Below are 15,947 nucleotides of genomic sequence, written 5' to 3' on the forward strand. Positions count from 1 at the left end.
CTAGTCACAGCTTCAAGCACACGAGGATGTATTAGTTTTTTAAACCCTAACTGTGACTCTAGCAAGGCAGGGCCTGTTTTCCCCCTCGCAGACGGGAGAACCGCAGCAAAGCAAGCTGCCCGAGATCACAACGCCGGGGCGGCCAGCGGCAGAGCTGCGATTCCAAGAAGGTGGGTCTGGCCTGAAGCACATGCTCTCTGCAACACTACAGATGGCTCTCATTCCACATCCATAAGAAGGAGAAACTGAGGAAGTATCTGCCAAAAGGACCAAGATTTTCCCAAAAAGGTCACTTTGAGTCACTCAGGGACTCAATCCACAACCCAGGCACGCGCCTTAACCGGGAATCAAACTGGCGACCCCTCTCGTCGCAGGACAATGCCCAGCCAACTAGGCCGCACCAGCCAGGGCTTGAGTAATTTTTTAAAACATCTCTAAGTTTTATGACCCTGAGCACAGCACAGTGAACTTTAGCCTAAAGATTTAAAACCATGTTAAACCGCAGCCATTGAAAAAACAAACCAACCAACCCCTGACTGGAGCACTTGAACTTCCTGGAATATCCGTCAGGGTAAAACAGGTGCAAAATGTTCACCACTTATTATTTGAATATAACTATTGTTTTAATAAAGCTGATCAATTAATGCAATACAAAAGAGTACCAAAAAATATTAAAAATCACCTGAAATCCAGCGTCCTGGAGATAACTTATCTTTTAGGGGACCACTGAGAAAGAAGTCTATACAATTAATAAGCACACAGAAATAGATAGTAATTTTTTCGAAAGGGGCTCTCTCTCTAGTTTAACCTCACCTGGGCGTGACAAGGCCCTGGGCGGTAACAGTTAAAAACATGGAATCTGGACTCACAAGTGGCCTGGATCTGAATCCTAACGTGTGAACCTGGGCAATTTACTTAACCTAAGCCGTAGGTCCCTGATCAGTAAAATGAGGATCACAACACCTGTCATTACAGGATTACTGCAAGGACTAAAAGGGAATGCAGGTAAAATACTTGGCTTAGTGCAAGGATATACTAAGTACTCAATACATCAGTTACATAGTTACTTTTTAAAAGCAGGTCCATTTAACACTTCTCTACTCAAGTGTAGATTTTATTCTGTGTTGATATAGATTTACTGAACACACCAACATTGACAACTTTACAGTATTACATTTTAAAATACCACTTGTTACCTGTTTATAGGGCCCTCTACTGATTAGCTATTTAGGGTTTTTTCCCCACAGTTATTCCATTGATTAGAAGATGCCCTTTTTACACATTTTAACAACTCTGAAATATATCTTATGATTGTATTTTCTAATTCAATCGAAAAATTTTCTTTTCTAGGTGGCACACACATCTTTTGAAATAAACATCCTGTGTCTACCTTTTTTTTTTTCAAAACTTGAGAATATTTTTTGGAGTTCTTAAAAGTGGAATTGCTGGGTCATTTTATGTTCTGGTACTCATTACCAAGCCACTGTTCAGAAACATTTTATTGGAACAAATCTCCACTGGCAGGAGGCAACAATACCCATTTCTCCACACCCCAGCCAAGCAAGGCTGGGGTCAATCTTTATCATCTTTGCTAAGCTGACAGGCTAATGACCTCGTCCCCCCACACCCACCCACTTCTTTCCTCACTGAAGTCAACTTACTCTAGACAGAATGTCCAGTAAGTCACTCAGTAAAGAGCTGTTGCCCGTGCCTGGCAGGCGAGCAAAAAGCAGGACTGTGGGTCCTTACAGTTCCAGTTCACTTATCTTGACAGTTCAGAGGGGCATTTCTACAGCCATAAGATGGGACTAATAATGCCAACCTTTTCAGTGCCCCGAATTAGAAATACGGCAGACAGTAAATGCGCCATAAATGGCAGCTGTTCAGTGATGACTGCAACTATCACGGCCCACAGAGGCGACACTTGAAAGCCCCTAAAGGAGCATTTCATTTCCTCACTAACTTCTTTCTCCAAACGGGAAGGACTTGTCTTCAAGCCAGCCTTCCAAAGCCAGCCTTCCAAAAGGAGTCGTATAGGAACTTCAACTTCAGTTACCCTCAGTACCTATTTGGAAACCCTCCCTCCGGATGACAGGGGGTAAATGAATGCAGTGAAAGGCAAACCAATTGCCTGCTGTAAGGGCACTCAAACAGCCCTCGTTCTCGGAAGAGTAAATGCAATATTCCGGGTTTAGTCACCACGATTGATAAGAATTCTTATCAACAGACAAAGAAATGCATACTGCTATTAGCACTTTAAAACGATGAAGAAAACAGAAACCACCCCAACCTCTTCATCTTTTTAGGTTCGGTAATTTAAACACCTGAAATGGATTCATGTACCAACATCCAGCTGTAGCCAATCAAATCCTAGTTCTCAGAAGCATCCTCAATGGGCATTTTTTCCTCACTCACGCAGGAGACTTACTCAAATGCCCCCCGCTGACAGGCAGAAGCCCCACCGTGCTTTCGTTTGGTCTTCCTCAAACCGCCCCATCCTTCGTTCCTAGTTTCCGACACCCTCACAGGCCCACGGCGATCTCCCTACCTGATCACTGCAACCTACCTGACCACTGCAACCTTCCGGGCCGGGACTCCAGGCTCACCTCCCCACAACGCATTATACCCACGGAACAGCTCTCATCAGCTAAAAACCTTCAGAGGCTTCTCAAGGACGGGATCCAACTCTTACTGAGTTTTTCTTACACGGCTCCAATGCTAAACTCCTCCTTTTCCACTACGCCACTCCCAGTCTCTGTATCATATACCCTCCCGCTGGCATTCCCCTCTCAGACACAAGCACAGCTGCCCTTGTCTTCTCGGAGCCCTGACCTTTTCTCTCGCGAGGTCTGAGTTCAAGTGACACTTCTTCCTCACAGCTTTCTCTGACTTCAGCTCTTACCAGTCTCTTCCCTTCCTAGTCACCATGGCAGTTACGGGGTGTAACACAACGTCAGCACCCCATTAAATACTGGCTCGCTGCTAAGTACTGAGTTTGTGATCTTGCACGGATCATTTAACCTCTATGGGCCACCAATTCCTCATCTGTAAAATAACGTCTAAATTAATAAATTTTAAAAGGTCTTTTCCTGCCCTGGCTGGTATGGCTCAGTGGACTGGGTGCCAGCCTGTGAACCAAAATATCACCAGTTTGATCCCCAGTCAGGGCACATGCCTGGGTTGCGGGCCAGGTCCCCAGCAGGGGACGTGTGAGAGGCAACTACACGTTGATGTTTCTCTCCCTCTCTTCCTCCCTCCCTTTCTCTCTCTCTAAAAATAAATTTAAAAAAATTTTTTAAGAAAGGTCTTTTCCTGTTCTAAAAACCCTAATTTACATACACCATGTACTATTTCAGATACTAATCTCACTTCTCTTCTCTGATTTTAGAATACCTGAAGGGAGAAAGTGTTATCTTCTTCTCCCCCAACTCTCAAAGCAACTTATGTCAGGATAAGCTGGCTCAAGGAGATGCTCAGCGAACGTGGCAGCGAAACAAGGTCAGCAGCGCTGAGACAGAAGACTTCAAAAATCTGAGTGTGAACCCGAGACCTCCTTCTAAAGCAGACTGTGCAGCGGGCACAGGCAGCCGGCGCCAGCCCGAGTGGAAGATACCTACACGGCCCACGGCTGGCTCTCCTCCAGAGTCAAAGGTCTGCCCTCGCGGAGAACAAGCGGCCGGCTCTAGGATGGAATGAGCACATGCCGGAGCGCTCCACACAGCCCTTAATCCCCACATGGCACTGTCTGGAGTTCGTGCAACTAAGCCCCTCCATGACAGATGCAACCTGTAGGTGAGCTTAGACGTTTCTGTTTTCTAGTGCTGGGGCCCTGTCGGTGGAGAACTCCTGGGACCATCCCAAGCCTGCCCTGCAATGGTGGGGAAACAGGTTCAGTGCAGCTGCGCGCATGCGGCCTGAAACCTGCAACATAAGAGCAACCGCTCCCATTTCTATGCCCCAGTGCCCTCCCTAATAAAAACACAGGCTTTTATAGGAGGGAAAGTAACAAAGGCAGATACATTGAAGCATTCAATTCTATTTTAGGCTTCCAGTAAAATGTCTTCATTTTTCTTTTTCTCTCAGGGCAGCACAAGGGAAGGTGTCGATGGAAAGTCAGGAAGTGGTGGGCTGGAGGGCAGCACTCACACTAGCCAGAAGTTAGCCCACCGGCGCCCCACGGCAGGGAGAGGAGGTGACCCTCCCGAACTCCAGTCCAAGGGGCAGACAGCAAGGCCCCTTTCATTTCATTACAGTCAAATAAAATGTATTAACACCAACATGTCCGCGCCCCCATTATCAAGAGAGGACAACTATATCCCCATTTTAATCACGTTTGAACTGGTCAATGCTATTCCAGCCAGTCCCAAACATGTTCTGGCTCACAGCTAAGGCCCTAAAGAGTTACCAAATCAGCCCTGGCTGGTGTGGCTCAGTGGACTGAGCGCCGGCCTGCGAAGCGAAAGGTTGCCGGTTCGACTCCCAGTCAGGGCACACGCCTGGGATGCAGGCCAGGTCCCCATGTGGGAGTGTGAGAGGCGACCTATCAGTGTCTCCCTCACATGTAGCTGTTTCTCTCCCTCGCTTTCTCCCTCCCTTCCCCTAAAAATAAATAAACTTTAAAAAATTAAAAAGCTTATCAAGTCAACGCCACTCAAATGAAGCCAGTTCCTCTTTAGTCACTCCTTGAATAATCAAATGAAGAAAAGCACTGCCTTTTTCTTTTTAACAGCACTTAACACAAGGCGATGTCCCTCACGGCCCTCCCCTTTACTCAGCTGCTTCACAGAATTGTGAGACAAAGGGCAACTACTGTATCATCACTTTTTTTTTTTCTGGAGCAAAGCCACAAGATTACTAACAAGCAGCTAATGGCCACCATTCAAAGGCAATAATGGCACTGTGACTTCATGTGCCAGTTATCTACCAAATTGGAGAGAACCAAACATACATATTTTTCTCTCTTCAAAGAAAATCTGAAATTAAATGGGATTCTCTTTCTCTCCCATCATGAAAACTTCTGGGGGAATAATGCTAAACAGTATCAACTTCTCTAATTATAGGGTGGGGAAGAGTTTTTACACTTGTTCAAGAGGTTACCAATTTAGGTTGGAGAACTTATAAAATGTTCACGGTGTAGGAACAACTTTCAGTGATAGTAAACAGGGAAAGTTCTTGTCTAAAAATTGTTTAAAAATAGTCCTCAAATCCCTCGTTTTTGTTCTACCTTGTTACTTTAGTGCTAAATATGCAACAGGATAAACTTAGAGAAAAACAGGAACCACCAGGCTTCAAGTTTTCAGGGTAAGTTTAATAGAGAAATCAGTTTGTACTTAAATAAACAAACAAACAAAACCCCCCACCAGAACACAAAAAAGCTGGACCCAAAGGGTTTTTGGACAGGCTACAAACGTGGGTACTCAAGCAGCCGATCTTATGATATCATAGTGGGTTATCTGCTGAAAACAGTAATCACCTATGAAAACATCAAACTACCTCCTCTGTGCACTAATGATACAGAGTAATTTAGCAGTCTACCTTACATTTGCTCTCTAGTAAAACAGAACCAGAAGACGTGTCACTCTAAAACCTACAGCTGGTTCTGTGTGCTTTCTGGCAATTTAGTGCTGACTTTGAGAATACCCTCAAAAAGCTTAGCACCACATTAACAGCTCTGAATAGAACACAGTTTCCTTCTCCTTAAAGCGTTCTTCAACATCGCCTTCTGTGAAGTAAAATCGACACGCCTAGCATTAAACTACTGTGCAGGAACTTCAGAGAACTCTCTGCCTCTGGAAATGGCAGGAAAACAGTAACTTCCCATAGGTCTTCATAACTTAAAAAGTATTTGTTTGTTTTTAAGAGAGAGTGAAGGTGGGGTAAGTGAGAGAGAGAGAGACAGAGACAGACACTGAATTTTGTTATTCCACTTATTTGTGCATTCACTGGTTGACCCCTACATGTGCCCAGACTGATGATCGGATCTGCAGCCTCGTCATATCCAGATGATGCTCCAACCAACTGAGCTACCCAACCAGGGCAAACCTAGTCCTTTTATAAAAAGACCAGCCCTGACTGATGTGGCTCAGCTGGGCGTCATCTTGCAAAGCAAAAGGTCTCCCGCGGATTCCCCGTGAGGGCACAAGCCCGGACTGTGGGCTCAGCCCAGCCGGGGCACACACAAGAGGCAACCCACTGACGCTCCTCACATTGGTTTTTTTCTCTCCCTCTCTCTCTCCCTCCCTTCCCCTCTCTAAAAATAAATAAGTAAAATCTTGTAAAAAATAAAAATAATAAAAAGGACCCTATTTCTAAATTTCCATTTTCTTCCTCTGTAAAATTCTAATATTTCATTCAAATTCCAGCAATTTGACTAAGGCTCGGAGAAATGTTAAAACTTGAGACACGGTGAAAATGCAAACACTAAAGTTCAAGTTTTCCTCATTTAGAGTTGACACTATTCAATAACACCCACCCTTGTAAAAAATAAATTACATATCCTAAAGGGCAAACTGCTCCAGTCAATGGGGTAAACAACATAATTAACGCGTGCTAGGTGGAAAGTGAATATTCATGTAAATAGTGGGGCTCCAAATGGGCTGCAAACTGGAAAGCAGCTTATTTTTTTTTGAACTGTCAGCAGGGTTCTTCTGTGCAATTAGGGTTTAATATGGGGTAATTGCTCCTCAGGTTTCTTCTAAGAAAATAAAAATCTGACTTGTACGACAGCAAATGGAACCATATCATTTAGAACTCCATTAGTTTTTTCAAAAAGAATAAAAATACAGTGACTTCTTTAATGAGTTTTAGCATGCATTTCTAACTACCTCTCTAAACTAGGAGAAATTAATTTCTAACCGACTGGGATCATGTTCCAGAATGCAAAAATAACTTTTGACTATTAAAATAAGACTAATTGAGTGCTTTTACATAAACGCTTCAAGTTTAGGTCTTTCAAAACATCCTCTAATTTTTTAATAAAGCTCTCCAAGGTAAAGCAGCCTACTCTTACACATGCATCCTTACTACAGTCACATTGCTTTGCCTTTACTTGAAACAGTACCCACACCAACAAGCAAAAAGAAACACTCGCGGCATTCACACAAAGGCAATTAAAGACCATACATCACACACCATCCTCTTAAGTCATCGTTAATATTCCACTCAGCGTCCATCTCCACTGTCCAGATTGCACACGACGGCGACTGTGAAAAGTGGGCGACGAGAAAAGGAGCGTGGCTTCTTTGTGTGTTATCCGGGCAAAGGGTAGGTGAGTGCAAGGAGAGGCCGCCCAGCATTTACTTGGCACCAACGCTTACCTTGAGGATGTCCCCCCTTTTGAAGCTCAGCTCGTCGTCTGCAGTGGCTTTGAAGTCATATTTGGCGATGGCTTCCATTCTGAGCACTGCTCAGAGCTCAGCAGCCCGAAGCAGGGGGAAGGGAGTCTTCCCTGCTGAAGCAACCCAGCGCTCTGGGCTCAGCCTTGCCTCTCTTCTGGGACCGGCTCCGGCGCTCCGGGACACACAATGCCACCTTGAATCAGAAGAGGGATGATTGAGAGAAGTGGCCAGGATCGAAGGCAGCCCCGCCCTGCCAATCGGCCAGTAGTCCCAGCCCCCACGCCCCCTGGCTCGGCTGGCTCAACCCTCCTCCCTCCCTTCCAGGCAAGAGCCCCGATCTCCTTCCTCTTTTCTGCCTCAGGCTCAGGCAACTGACAGGCCCGCCGGCCAATGGTGGCAGCTGCTCGAGCTGTGCCAGAGCACACTTCCTCTTCCTTCCCGCTGGGTGTGCGAGCTATGCAGGAACCGGCTGGAGTCCCTTCGGTCTCCGCCTTTCCTCCCTCACCCCTCACGCTCTCTTCTCCAGGCACGAAATGCTGTCCGCTGAAAGGGGGCCTCCCCCGGGGACGGCCCCCGCTTTTCTCAGTTAGATGGGCCCATCTCTCTCCTTTTCCCCTGCCAACCTTTCTGCTTTCCCGAAAACGCTGGGTCCCCGACCCACAGTCAAAAGCAAGCAACGCCTGCTCTGGTCCTGGGCTGCTTCTAATTCCCAGAAACCAAGCCTTGGTCTGCTCCCAGGAAAGCAGGAGAACGTGAACACAGGATCTTCTTTTTCATTCAATTGACCACTTGAGCACGGGACAGCAAGAAGAAGGTCCATCTAGTTCAGCCTTCTGGTGGCAGACCCGCTGCTGTCTTTGCACAAGGCCTCCTCTCCCCTGCAGATCCCCCAGACTCTGGGGTCCCCAGCAGCCCTTGAAATAGATGTCCAAGGTTCAGTATTCCAAAAGCAGCCTCCACAGTTTTTTAAGTAGCCTAAGGAACAAAGCCAAAATCCTAGTCCACTTAAAGAGGAACCCCCTTTTCAGAATCGGAGCTGCCAGACCCTGTGTCTGGGGAAAGAAAGTGCAGGGAGAGACGGTGGCCGAGAGTCCAACGTAAGTCTCCCCCAGTTAGCTGGGGACAGCTGCTGCGCTCAGAGGCAGAGGGGCACTAACTACAGTGATCCCAATGGCATCCTGCAGGTGAAGAGTCCGCAATCAACCTCCGGCAGAGTGCCAGGTGGTGGGGAACAACGGGAACTACAGAACTACAGACGACCACTGCTGGGGTCGAGTCCCCAGCCCTGGGTATGAGACCTAACCCAGACCTTCGCGGAACGAAAGGAAAATAAAGCTCCGTTCTTGTTTCACCAGTCGCTGTTTTCACAGAGGCTAAATAAAAACAGCAAACAACACAAACACTGGCAGAATGGGGACAGATTATTTTTAGTGACACTCTTCTTGGATAATTACCATCTAGCAGAGAACTCATTTGAAGGGCACGAGTGATTATTATCCTTTTGTTCTAAAGTTAACAAGTGGGGCAGCATTAATCAAGCATAACTGCAAATGGACTAAGCGATAAACCAGCCGAGAGTATTAAGATTAGAGGAAAATGCCCTGGCTGGGGTGGCTCAGTGGGTTGAGCGTGGGTCTGCGAGCCCAAGGGTCACTGGTTTGATTCCCGGTCAGGGCACATGCCTGGGTTGCAGGCCAGGTTAGGCCCCCAGTGGGGAGCGTGTAGGAGGCAACCACACACTGACGTTTCTATTCCTTGCTTTCCCCTTCCCTTCCCCTCTCTAAAAATAAATACATATTTAAAAGTTTAGAGGAAAATGAGTATTACCAAGGAGAAAAGAAATCACCTGGTAATAAAAAGTCCTTCAATCAAACTGTAAAAGCCAAACATTCTGCTGCAGGTAAACTAATAAACCTAACCAATGTTTACTCTGCCAGGCCAGCCCTAGGATACCCTATGTGGCACTGGCCCAAGGAGAGACGAGTAAAGACAGTGTTCTGGCAAATATAAAAAAAATACAAGGATTAGTCTCAGAGTATTTATATTTTTGTGTGTCCTCAAAACCCCTTTACTTCTACCCTCTGTAGCTTATTTCTTCAAACTAATCCACGTATATAACTTTAAAAGTCAGAGCATTGAAAAGTTTATGAAAAGAGTAGTTCCCTATCCCAACACCCACATGCAGTCACCTTCGATCTTGTTTTTAGTTTTCTCTTTTTATTCACTTACAACATTCTAAATCATATGCTGCTGCCGCCGGTCCTTTATTTCAGTCATCCCCATCCTCCACCTGAAAGATGAGGACCTAACTCCCACCCCTGCCAATTTCCCCTTGCCCCATCCCAGTAATACCATGTGTTCTGGTTTAGAAGCATTACAACATCAAATATTGTTCATTGGTGATTTAAATAATGCATTACAACCAACCTTCCTTCCTTTCCAGTACAATCCTCCAGTTTTCCCCAGCATTAATAAATGCTTTTCCTGTTCTGCTTACTTTCCAATGCGTGCACCTGTTTTTAATGGCTTACAAATGCACCTGAGTCTCTGCTACAGGCATCTCAGTATTTTCCGCAGACCTGACCATGTATTTTAACGGGTCTCCAGGTCTGACTGTTGGGACTCTATTAACGATGGGCAGCTGAAGAATTCAGCATGTCTAAACAAACAACCAAAGACTTCCGCTTTGAAAAAGGAAATCTGACAGAAGCCCAGAACACCGTCAAGGTACTACGCAGTAACAGGGCTGTGTCTGTTATTCAGGATTTCAGGCAACTGCAGTATAACTGAACAGCCACAGCACAAAAACCAAGACACTTTTCAACAGTTTTTCTTCTTGAAAATCACGTTTCAAGTGACTATTGCTTTTTGAAATACAGTGTGATAGAAATAAAAACCAAGAACAAGCAATACTTTTGTGCCTGTGCCAAAGAGCATCTCATGGAGAAAACTGGACGACGTCAGCTTATTAGGCCATCCACCGAAGAGAGCGCGCGGGCCAAGGGAGTTCAAAGGGGTGTGTGTCACTATGGGCAGGAAAAGAATCTATCACATACGCAACACTAGTCACTCAGAGAAACCTGAAAGGGACGTGTAATGATTTCAATGGAGTAGATGTTGCTGTTCATTTCCCAAGACGATGGGTTGGGAGCACACTCAACGCTGAAGCCTAGCGAGAGTCTGTCTCCGCTGTTCCCAGGACACACCTCCGCAGCCCGTCCCAAGCAGTGAATTTTAAAAAGGAAAGTGCAGCTTGAATTGTTTATTTCAAGCAGTGTGTATCACTATCTCCTAAAGTGTAATCTCCTAAAGGTATCAGTAGGGTTTTATTTTCTTCCTTCCATTGAACTCCCTTCCCGAAATTCACAGAAGTAAGAGACATGACACTTACTGGGCCAGTACAGTTTAGTGTTAAGTCTGCACGGCCTCAGAAGGCAGGCTGATGATCCAGGTTCCAGTCATTCCCCTGGTGCTGACCAGCTACAATCTGGGGCAAGCCTTTGAAACAAGCCCAGATTTTCTCATTTGTCAAATGGGGGTGATACCACCTATTTATAAGAATCACTGAACATTAAATCAGGTAATATAGATAATATACACGAAGTGCTTTGGACAGAGCCTGATGTTAACTCAGTGAAAATAAGGTAAAATGTGACTCCATTTAAACCATACAAGATGTTCAACTTTGCTATGAAAAACATGCAAATTAAGACAGGATTTCTTTCATCCACTAACTGGCAAGTTTTAAATATATTTACAATATTCAGTGTCTGCAATACCCTGGGTAAAACAGCTCCCAGACTCTTTATCCTATCCAGTGTTTATTCATGTAGCACTCTGGGCAGCTAACGTACACCTGACAACGTGCTTGGTGCTGGACGACAATACTGGGTCCGCCGAAAGTCTTTGTTTTTTACATACAATGGCTCTAGTGTGCCTAGCTGTCCTTAACTTCATCCCAAACAACTGTTAGGTTGTACTGTGACAACTGTCATTATCGGCATGCATTTAAAAAGAAAACTTATCACAATTGGTGATTTTTGTGTAGCTATTTTAATATTGAAAATGGAAGAAAAGATGCAATATTTTTGGTGTATTATGCTTCACTATTTCAAGAAACGTAAAAATGCAACTGAAACACACACAAAAAGATTGGCACAATATATGGAGAAGGTGCTGTGACTGATCAAGTGTGTCGAAAGTGGTTTGTGAAGTTTCTTGGTGCTACTGACATTTTGGCCAAAAAATTCTTTGCTGTAGGGCTGTCTCAAGATGGTTAGCAGCACCCCTGCCTCTACCCACTAGAAGCCAATAGTGGAAGATGGCCGACATACTCAAAATATCCAAATCAATAAAGTTATTGGTGAAAATGAAAAATGTGTTTTATTTTACAGAAAAGACTACATGAATTTTTTGTCTAACCCAATAATAAAATCATCAGAGCCCACACATTAGCAGGGAATTAATCAGTTCACTCTTTTTTTAGAGTAATTTTGTGGTATCTATTGACAATTTATCTACTTCCCAGATTTATCACACTGAAAATGTGACACAAATACCAGGCACAAAATGCATATATACCTGATCAATATTCATGAGCACATCTATGGAGTAGCTATGTAAGTACCAAGGTATACCACTAATTTTAAAAACGTGAAGAAAAATGACAGTCTATGCTATTTCTACAGAGCAAAATAACATATATCAGTGTGACTAAAGAAAAAATTTGAAAAGTTCACAGTGGTTATCTCTGGGAGTGAGACCACAGAATATTTTACTTCCCACTTTGTATACCTCAATTATATTTTCAGTTTTTACTATAAGCATTTATTACTCTTATAGTTAGAAAAAACAAAACCCAAAATCTTACCGATGCTCTAGAGTTAGATCCGGATTCGACCGCCACCTCACCACTTATTAACTGTGTGGGTAACACTGGAGAAATACGTTGTATTCTGTAATCCCGCCCTGGCTGGTGTGACTCAGTGGGTTGAGCACTGGCCTGCCAACCAAAGGGTCAGAGGTTGGATTCCGGGTCTAGGGCACATGCCTGGGTTGCAAGTCAGAACCCCCCAGTAGGGGGCGCACAAGAGGCAACCACACGCTGATGCTTCTCTTTCTTTCTCCTTTACTTCCCCTCTCTCTGAAAATAAATAAATAAAATCTTAATCCCTAGTGACCTCATCTGGAAAATGGAACTAACAGCAGCATCTACCTCATAAGGCTGTTTTGATTATTAAAAGAGACAGCACTCGCAAAGGCCTCAGTAGAGGCCGGGGCATAAAGCGGGAGGCAGCACCACCAGGGCCTCCTGCACGATCAGTCCGCGAGCTTTCCCAGTGAGTCTAGAGCTTCCATCTACACGCAGACTCTCTGGGAGGCACATTCACAGTCCTGTTAAGTATAAACTTTAAAAATTAAATCGCTCCACATCGCAGTCCTAACAAAGCTCAAATATTTACACATAAAAACTAATCACCTGTGCAGTCACTTATTCTATTAGGCTTTTAAATATTTACTCTGAAAACACAGAAAAGTGTAACTGTAAGTTGAGTAATTTAAAGACACACTCCAGTCTCGTTCTTTTATGGCTGTATCTGTAACCAGAGTGCTGGTCCTTGGACCAGGAGCTCCAAAATCACCCCATTCAGAGACTGATTCACTGTGGGTGCCTGCTGGGCCTTATGCCCAGAACCTATTTTAAATAAGATCACAGGTAATTCTTGCGCCTGCTACACTTTAAGAATCACTGCTGTATTGTAAGGGTGCCTTAACCAGATTTTAAACTTGATGTACCAGATAACACACTAGAACATCTTTGCGTTAAGACAACAATCATGCATATTGGCTTGTCATAACTGGAAAAAGCCCACTTTGACAAAGAAAACTAGAGGCTCTGAATGGTCACTCAGCGGTGAAAGAAGGTTACAAATTAAGCAAGTAACTTAAATTTCTCTCCGCAGAGGGCTGTGGGTCTCTATTCTGTACTAATGCATTTTCCCGAAATCTACTACTCTTTAGCTCCAGGCAACAATCACAACTGCGCTGCACAACAAGCAACAACAAGCAACATGGTAACAGGAACTACTGAGACAACTCTCGCAAGCACCACCGAACGGGTACTACTTAAAACCTAGTAGTCCCTCATGTCTGAATACCCTTGCCGAGGAAGTGATCGGCCTCAAGCACTCAGATGCCTGCTTTTAGTATCAAAGACAGCTGATTAGAATTAAATTCTTTGTTTATTTTGGAATTCAGAACATTCTGAACAAGGGAAGGGGCAGCAGAACAAATAAAGTTTTTCTCTTTCTGTCAAAAAAGCCCCAACAACAATAACAAAGAAGGCTGACTCTAACAGACGTAAGAAAAGATGCCTGATTGTTAAAAGCCTGGTGAAGAACCTGTGAAACTAATGTGACATTGTATGTCAACTACCATTTTAAAATAAATTTAAAAATTTAAAAATTTAAAAGCCTGGTACAAAAAAAAACAGTACTACCACAATGGGCAAGCTTTAATTGGTCAAAGATCTACATAAACTCTATTCCCTTGAATGTTTCATCTTACGTTAATTCAATTTTAACACAAGTCTATGGTTGGTTTTCTTTCCTTTTCATTACCGTAACCACCCCACTAAAAGCCAGAAAGAAGCCACCCCAGCCCCAGACTGGCCCAATCTTCCTCACTAACATAAAAGAGACATAGGAGGAAGAGCATAAGCAGGCACAAAAGCATGATCTTAAAATGAAGAAAACAGGTGAAACACCAGTGAGACAAGCAGCTACGCCTGGGACCTGGTGGCAGTGCTGATCACTTACGGTGAATTCAACCCTCTGAGCCTCCCAGTTCGGGGGGGGGGGGGTGAGGGTGGGGACTGAAGTCCCGCACGGCCCCCCAGCAACCCTTCTGGCTGCCCCAAGGAGCACGGTGGACGCTGAAAAAGTAAAGGCTAAGGCAGCAAAGAGGGTACCTTCCCGGGAGAGACCAAGGAATCTTTAAAGGAGGGAGAAAACGCACTGCACAAGAAGCAGAAACCTCGAACAATTATGCCAGAGAGGGGACGAGAAGGAAGAAGGGGAAGTAGATTAGAAGAAAAAAAAAGTGGGGGAGGGGGGCAAATGACTTGCATTACACAAGCCGGCGTGTAGTGTCCGCAGCGGAACGGGGAGAAGCAGACAGAAAGGGAAGGCAACCGCTGGAGAAGTACAGAGTGACAAGGGGCACGAGAAAGCCAAAGGGGACGAAGGCTCATGTCTCTCGTGTGTCTTCTCAGCGCCCTCCCGAGAGCCCACAGCGCCCGCGGACCACGAGCGCGCCCCGGCTGCCCTGCAGGCTGCCCCGGAGTCACGCTGCAAACTGCACAGCATCCGAAGCCGGCCTGCAACACCTCCCCACCCGAGCCGCAACTCGCGCGGCTCCCAGGCGCGCACGGACAGCGTTACTGACGCCCAACACCAGCGCTTCTCCTTCCTCTCTCACTGCAATCTGTCCTCAGAACATTCCAGCCACTGCTGCTGCTGCTGCTGCTGTTTCTTGACAAATATTTTTCAGAGAAGTTCAAAACGCGGGAGGCGGGAGGCGGGGGGCGGGGGGGGCGGGGGGGGCGGGGAGGAGACAGAAGTAAAGGCATCTCGACTGGCTCTGGCAGCAACCGTCGTAACTCACGGTGTTTCTAGGGTTGGTGGGCCCCCTCCCGAAATTCGGCCCCAAGACCCCAGGAGACGGTGACGTGGTGGCCGTGCAGGTCGAAGGAGCATCGATCACCACGTCTGCAGCCCACGGCGAATCCCCTGCCTCCCGGCCAAGTCAGACTGACTCACAGAATGAGTGCCCCGCGTTCGCGGACTCCTCCCGGGCTCCTTCTGCGCGAACCCTCATGAGGAAGGCGTGAAATTGAGTTAGGAGCCCCCCGGCCTCTTGTCCTGGGGTCCGGGGCTCTGTCCCGAGCCAAGGGCCAGCAGAGCACGGTTCCCACGAAGAAAGCGCCCCAGAAGAAGAAACGTGGAGCCCGGAGCCCCGGGGACTCCGCTCCTGCCCCGGGCCCCGCCGTCCCGCCCCCAGGCCTGGCGGCCCACAGGAGGCTGGGCCGGGTCCCTGAAGGCCGACTCCCGCTCCGGGCGGAGAAGGAAGAGGCACCGGAGCAGCGCCGCAGCCGCCGCCGTCCCCACTCACCGTGGCGCAGCTGCTCCGCTCCACTCCCGGCCGGCCCCTCACAGCGGTGCGAGTGGCCGCCGACCCCGCCGCTGCTCCCCGAAGGCAGCGCCTGTTCCCGCTGCTGTCACCGCCACAATCTTCGCCGCCGCCGCCGCCGCCCGGTCGCTGAAGCAGCACAGCCGCCTCGCTTCCGCTCCTCGTCAGGGTCCCGCGAGAACTTCCCCGCCCCGCCCCTGCGAGACTTCCCCGGGCGGAAAAGGCCCAGAGCGCAAGCGCTCCTCCTCCGACAGGCCCCCGCAGGTAGACCGTCCAGATACCAATGCGCGTGCGCCAGGCCGCCGCGCAGCAGGTGGCACCCGCAGGGCTCCGCCCCCGAGTCGCCATAACCCGGTCGGTGCCAGAGCGGTTAAATTTTAGAGCAACGCTGGAGGAGGAAGTTTCGTGCACAGCCGAATC

The 15,947-nt window shown here is 46.7% G+C and overlaps 1 protein-coding gene across 1 annotated transcript in view; it reads right to left on the reverse strand.

Moving 5' to 3' along the window:
* GRB2 (growth factor receptor bound protein 2) overlaps window positions 1-15,706 on the reverse strand; it is a 61,987-nt gene extending 46,281 nt beyond the window's left edge. Inside the window, exons 1-2 of the mRNA XM_045836997.1 lie at window positions 15,510-15,706; window positions 7,317-7,530 (exon numbers count right to left, since the gene is read on the reverse strand). Of these exons, the coding sequence (XP_045692953.1) occupies window positions 7,317-7,394 (78 nt within the window). The 5' untranslated portion in view covers window positions 7,395-7,530; window positions 15,510-15,706. The remainder of the gene's footprint in view (window positions 1-7,316; window positions 7,531-15,509) is intronic.
* Window positions 15,707-15,947: the final 241 nt, after the last annotated feature.

Source organism: Phyllostomus hastatus, unplaced genomic scaffold (genome assembly GCF_019186645.2).
Source record: "Phyllostomus hastatus isolate PE091 unplaced genomic scaffold, TTU_PhHast_1.1 phas_contig_210, whole genome shotgun sequence".
NCBI classification, from domain to species: Eukaryota; Metazoa; Chordata; class Mammalia; order Chiroptera; family Phyllostomidae; genus Phyllostomus; species Phyllostomus hastatus.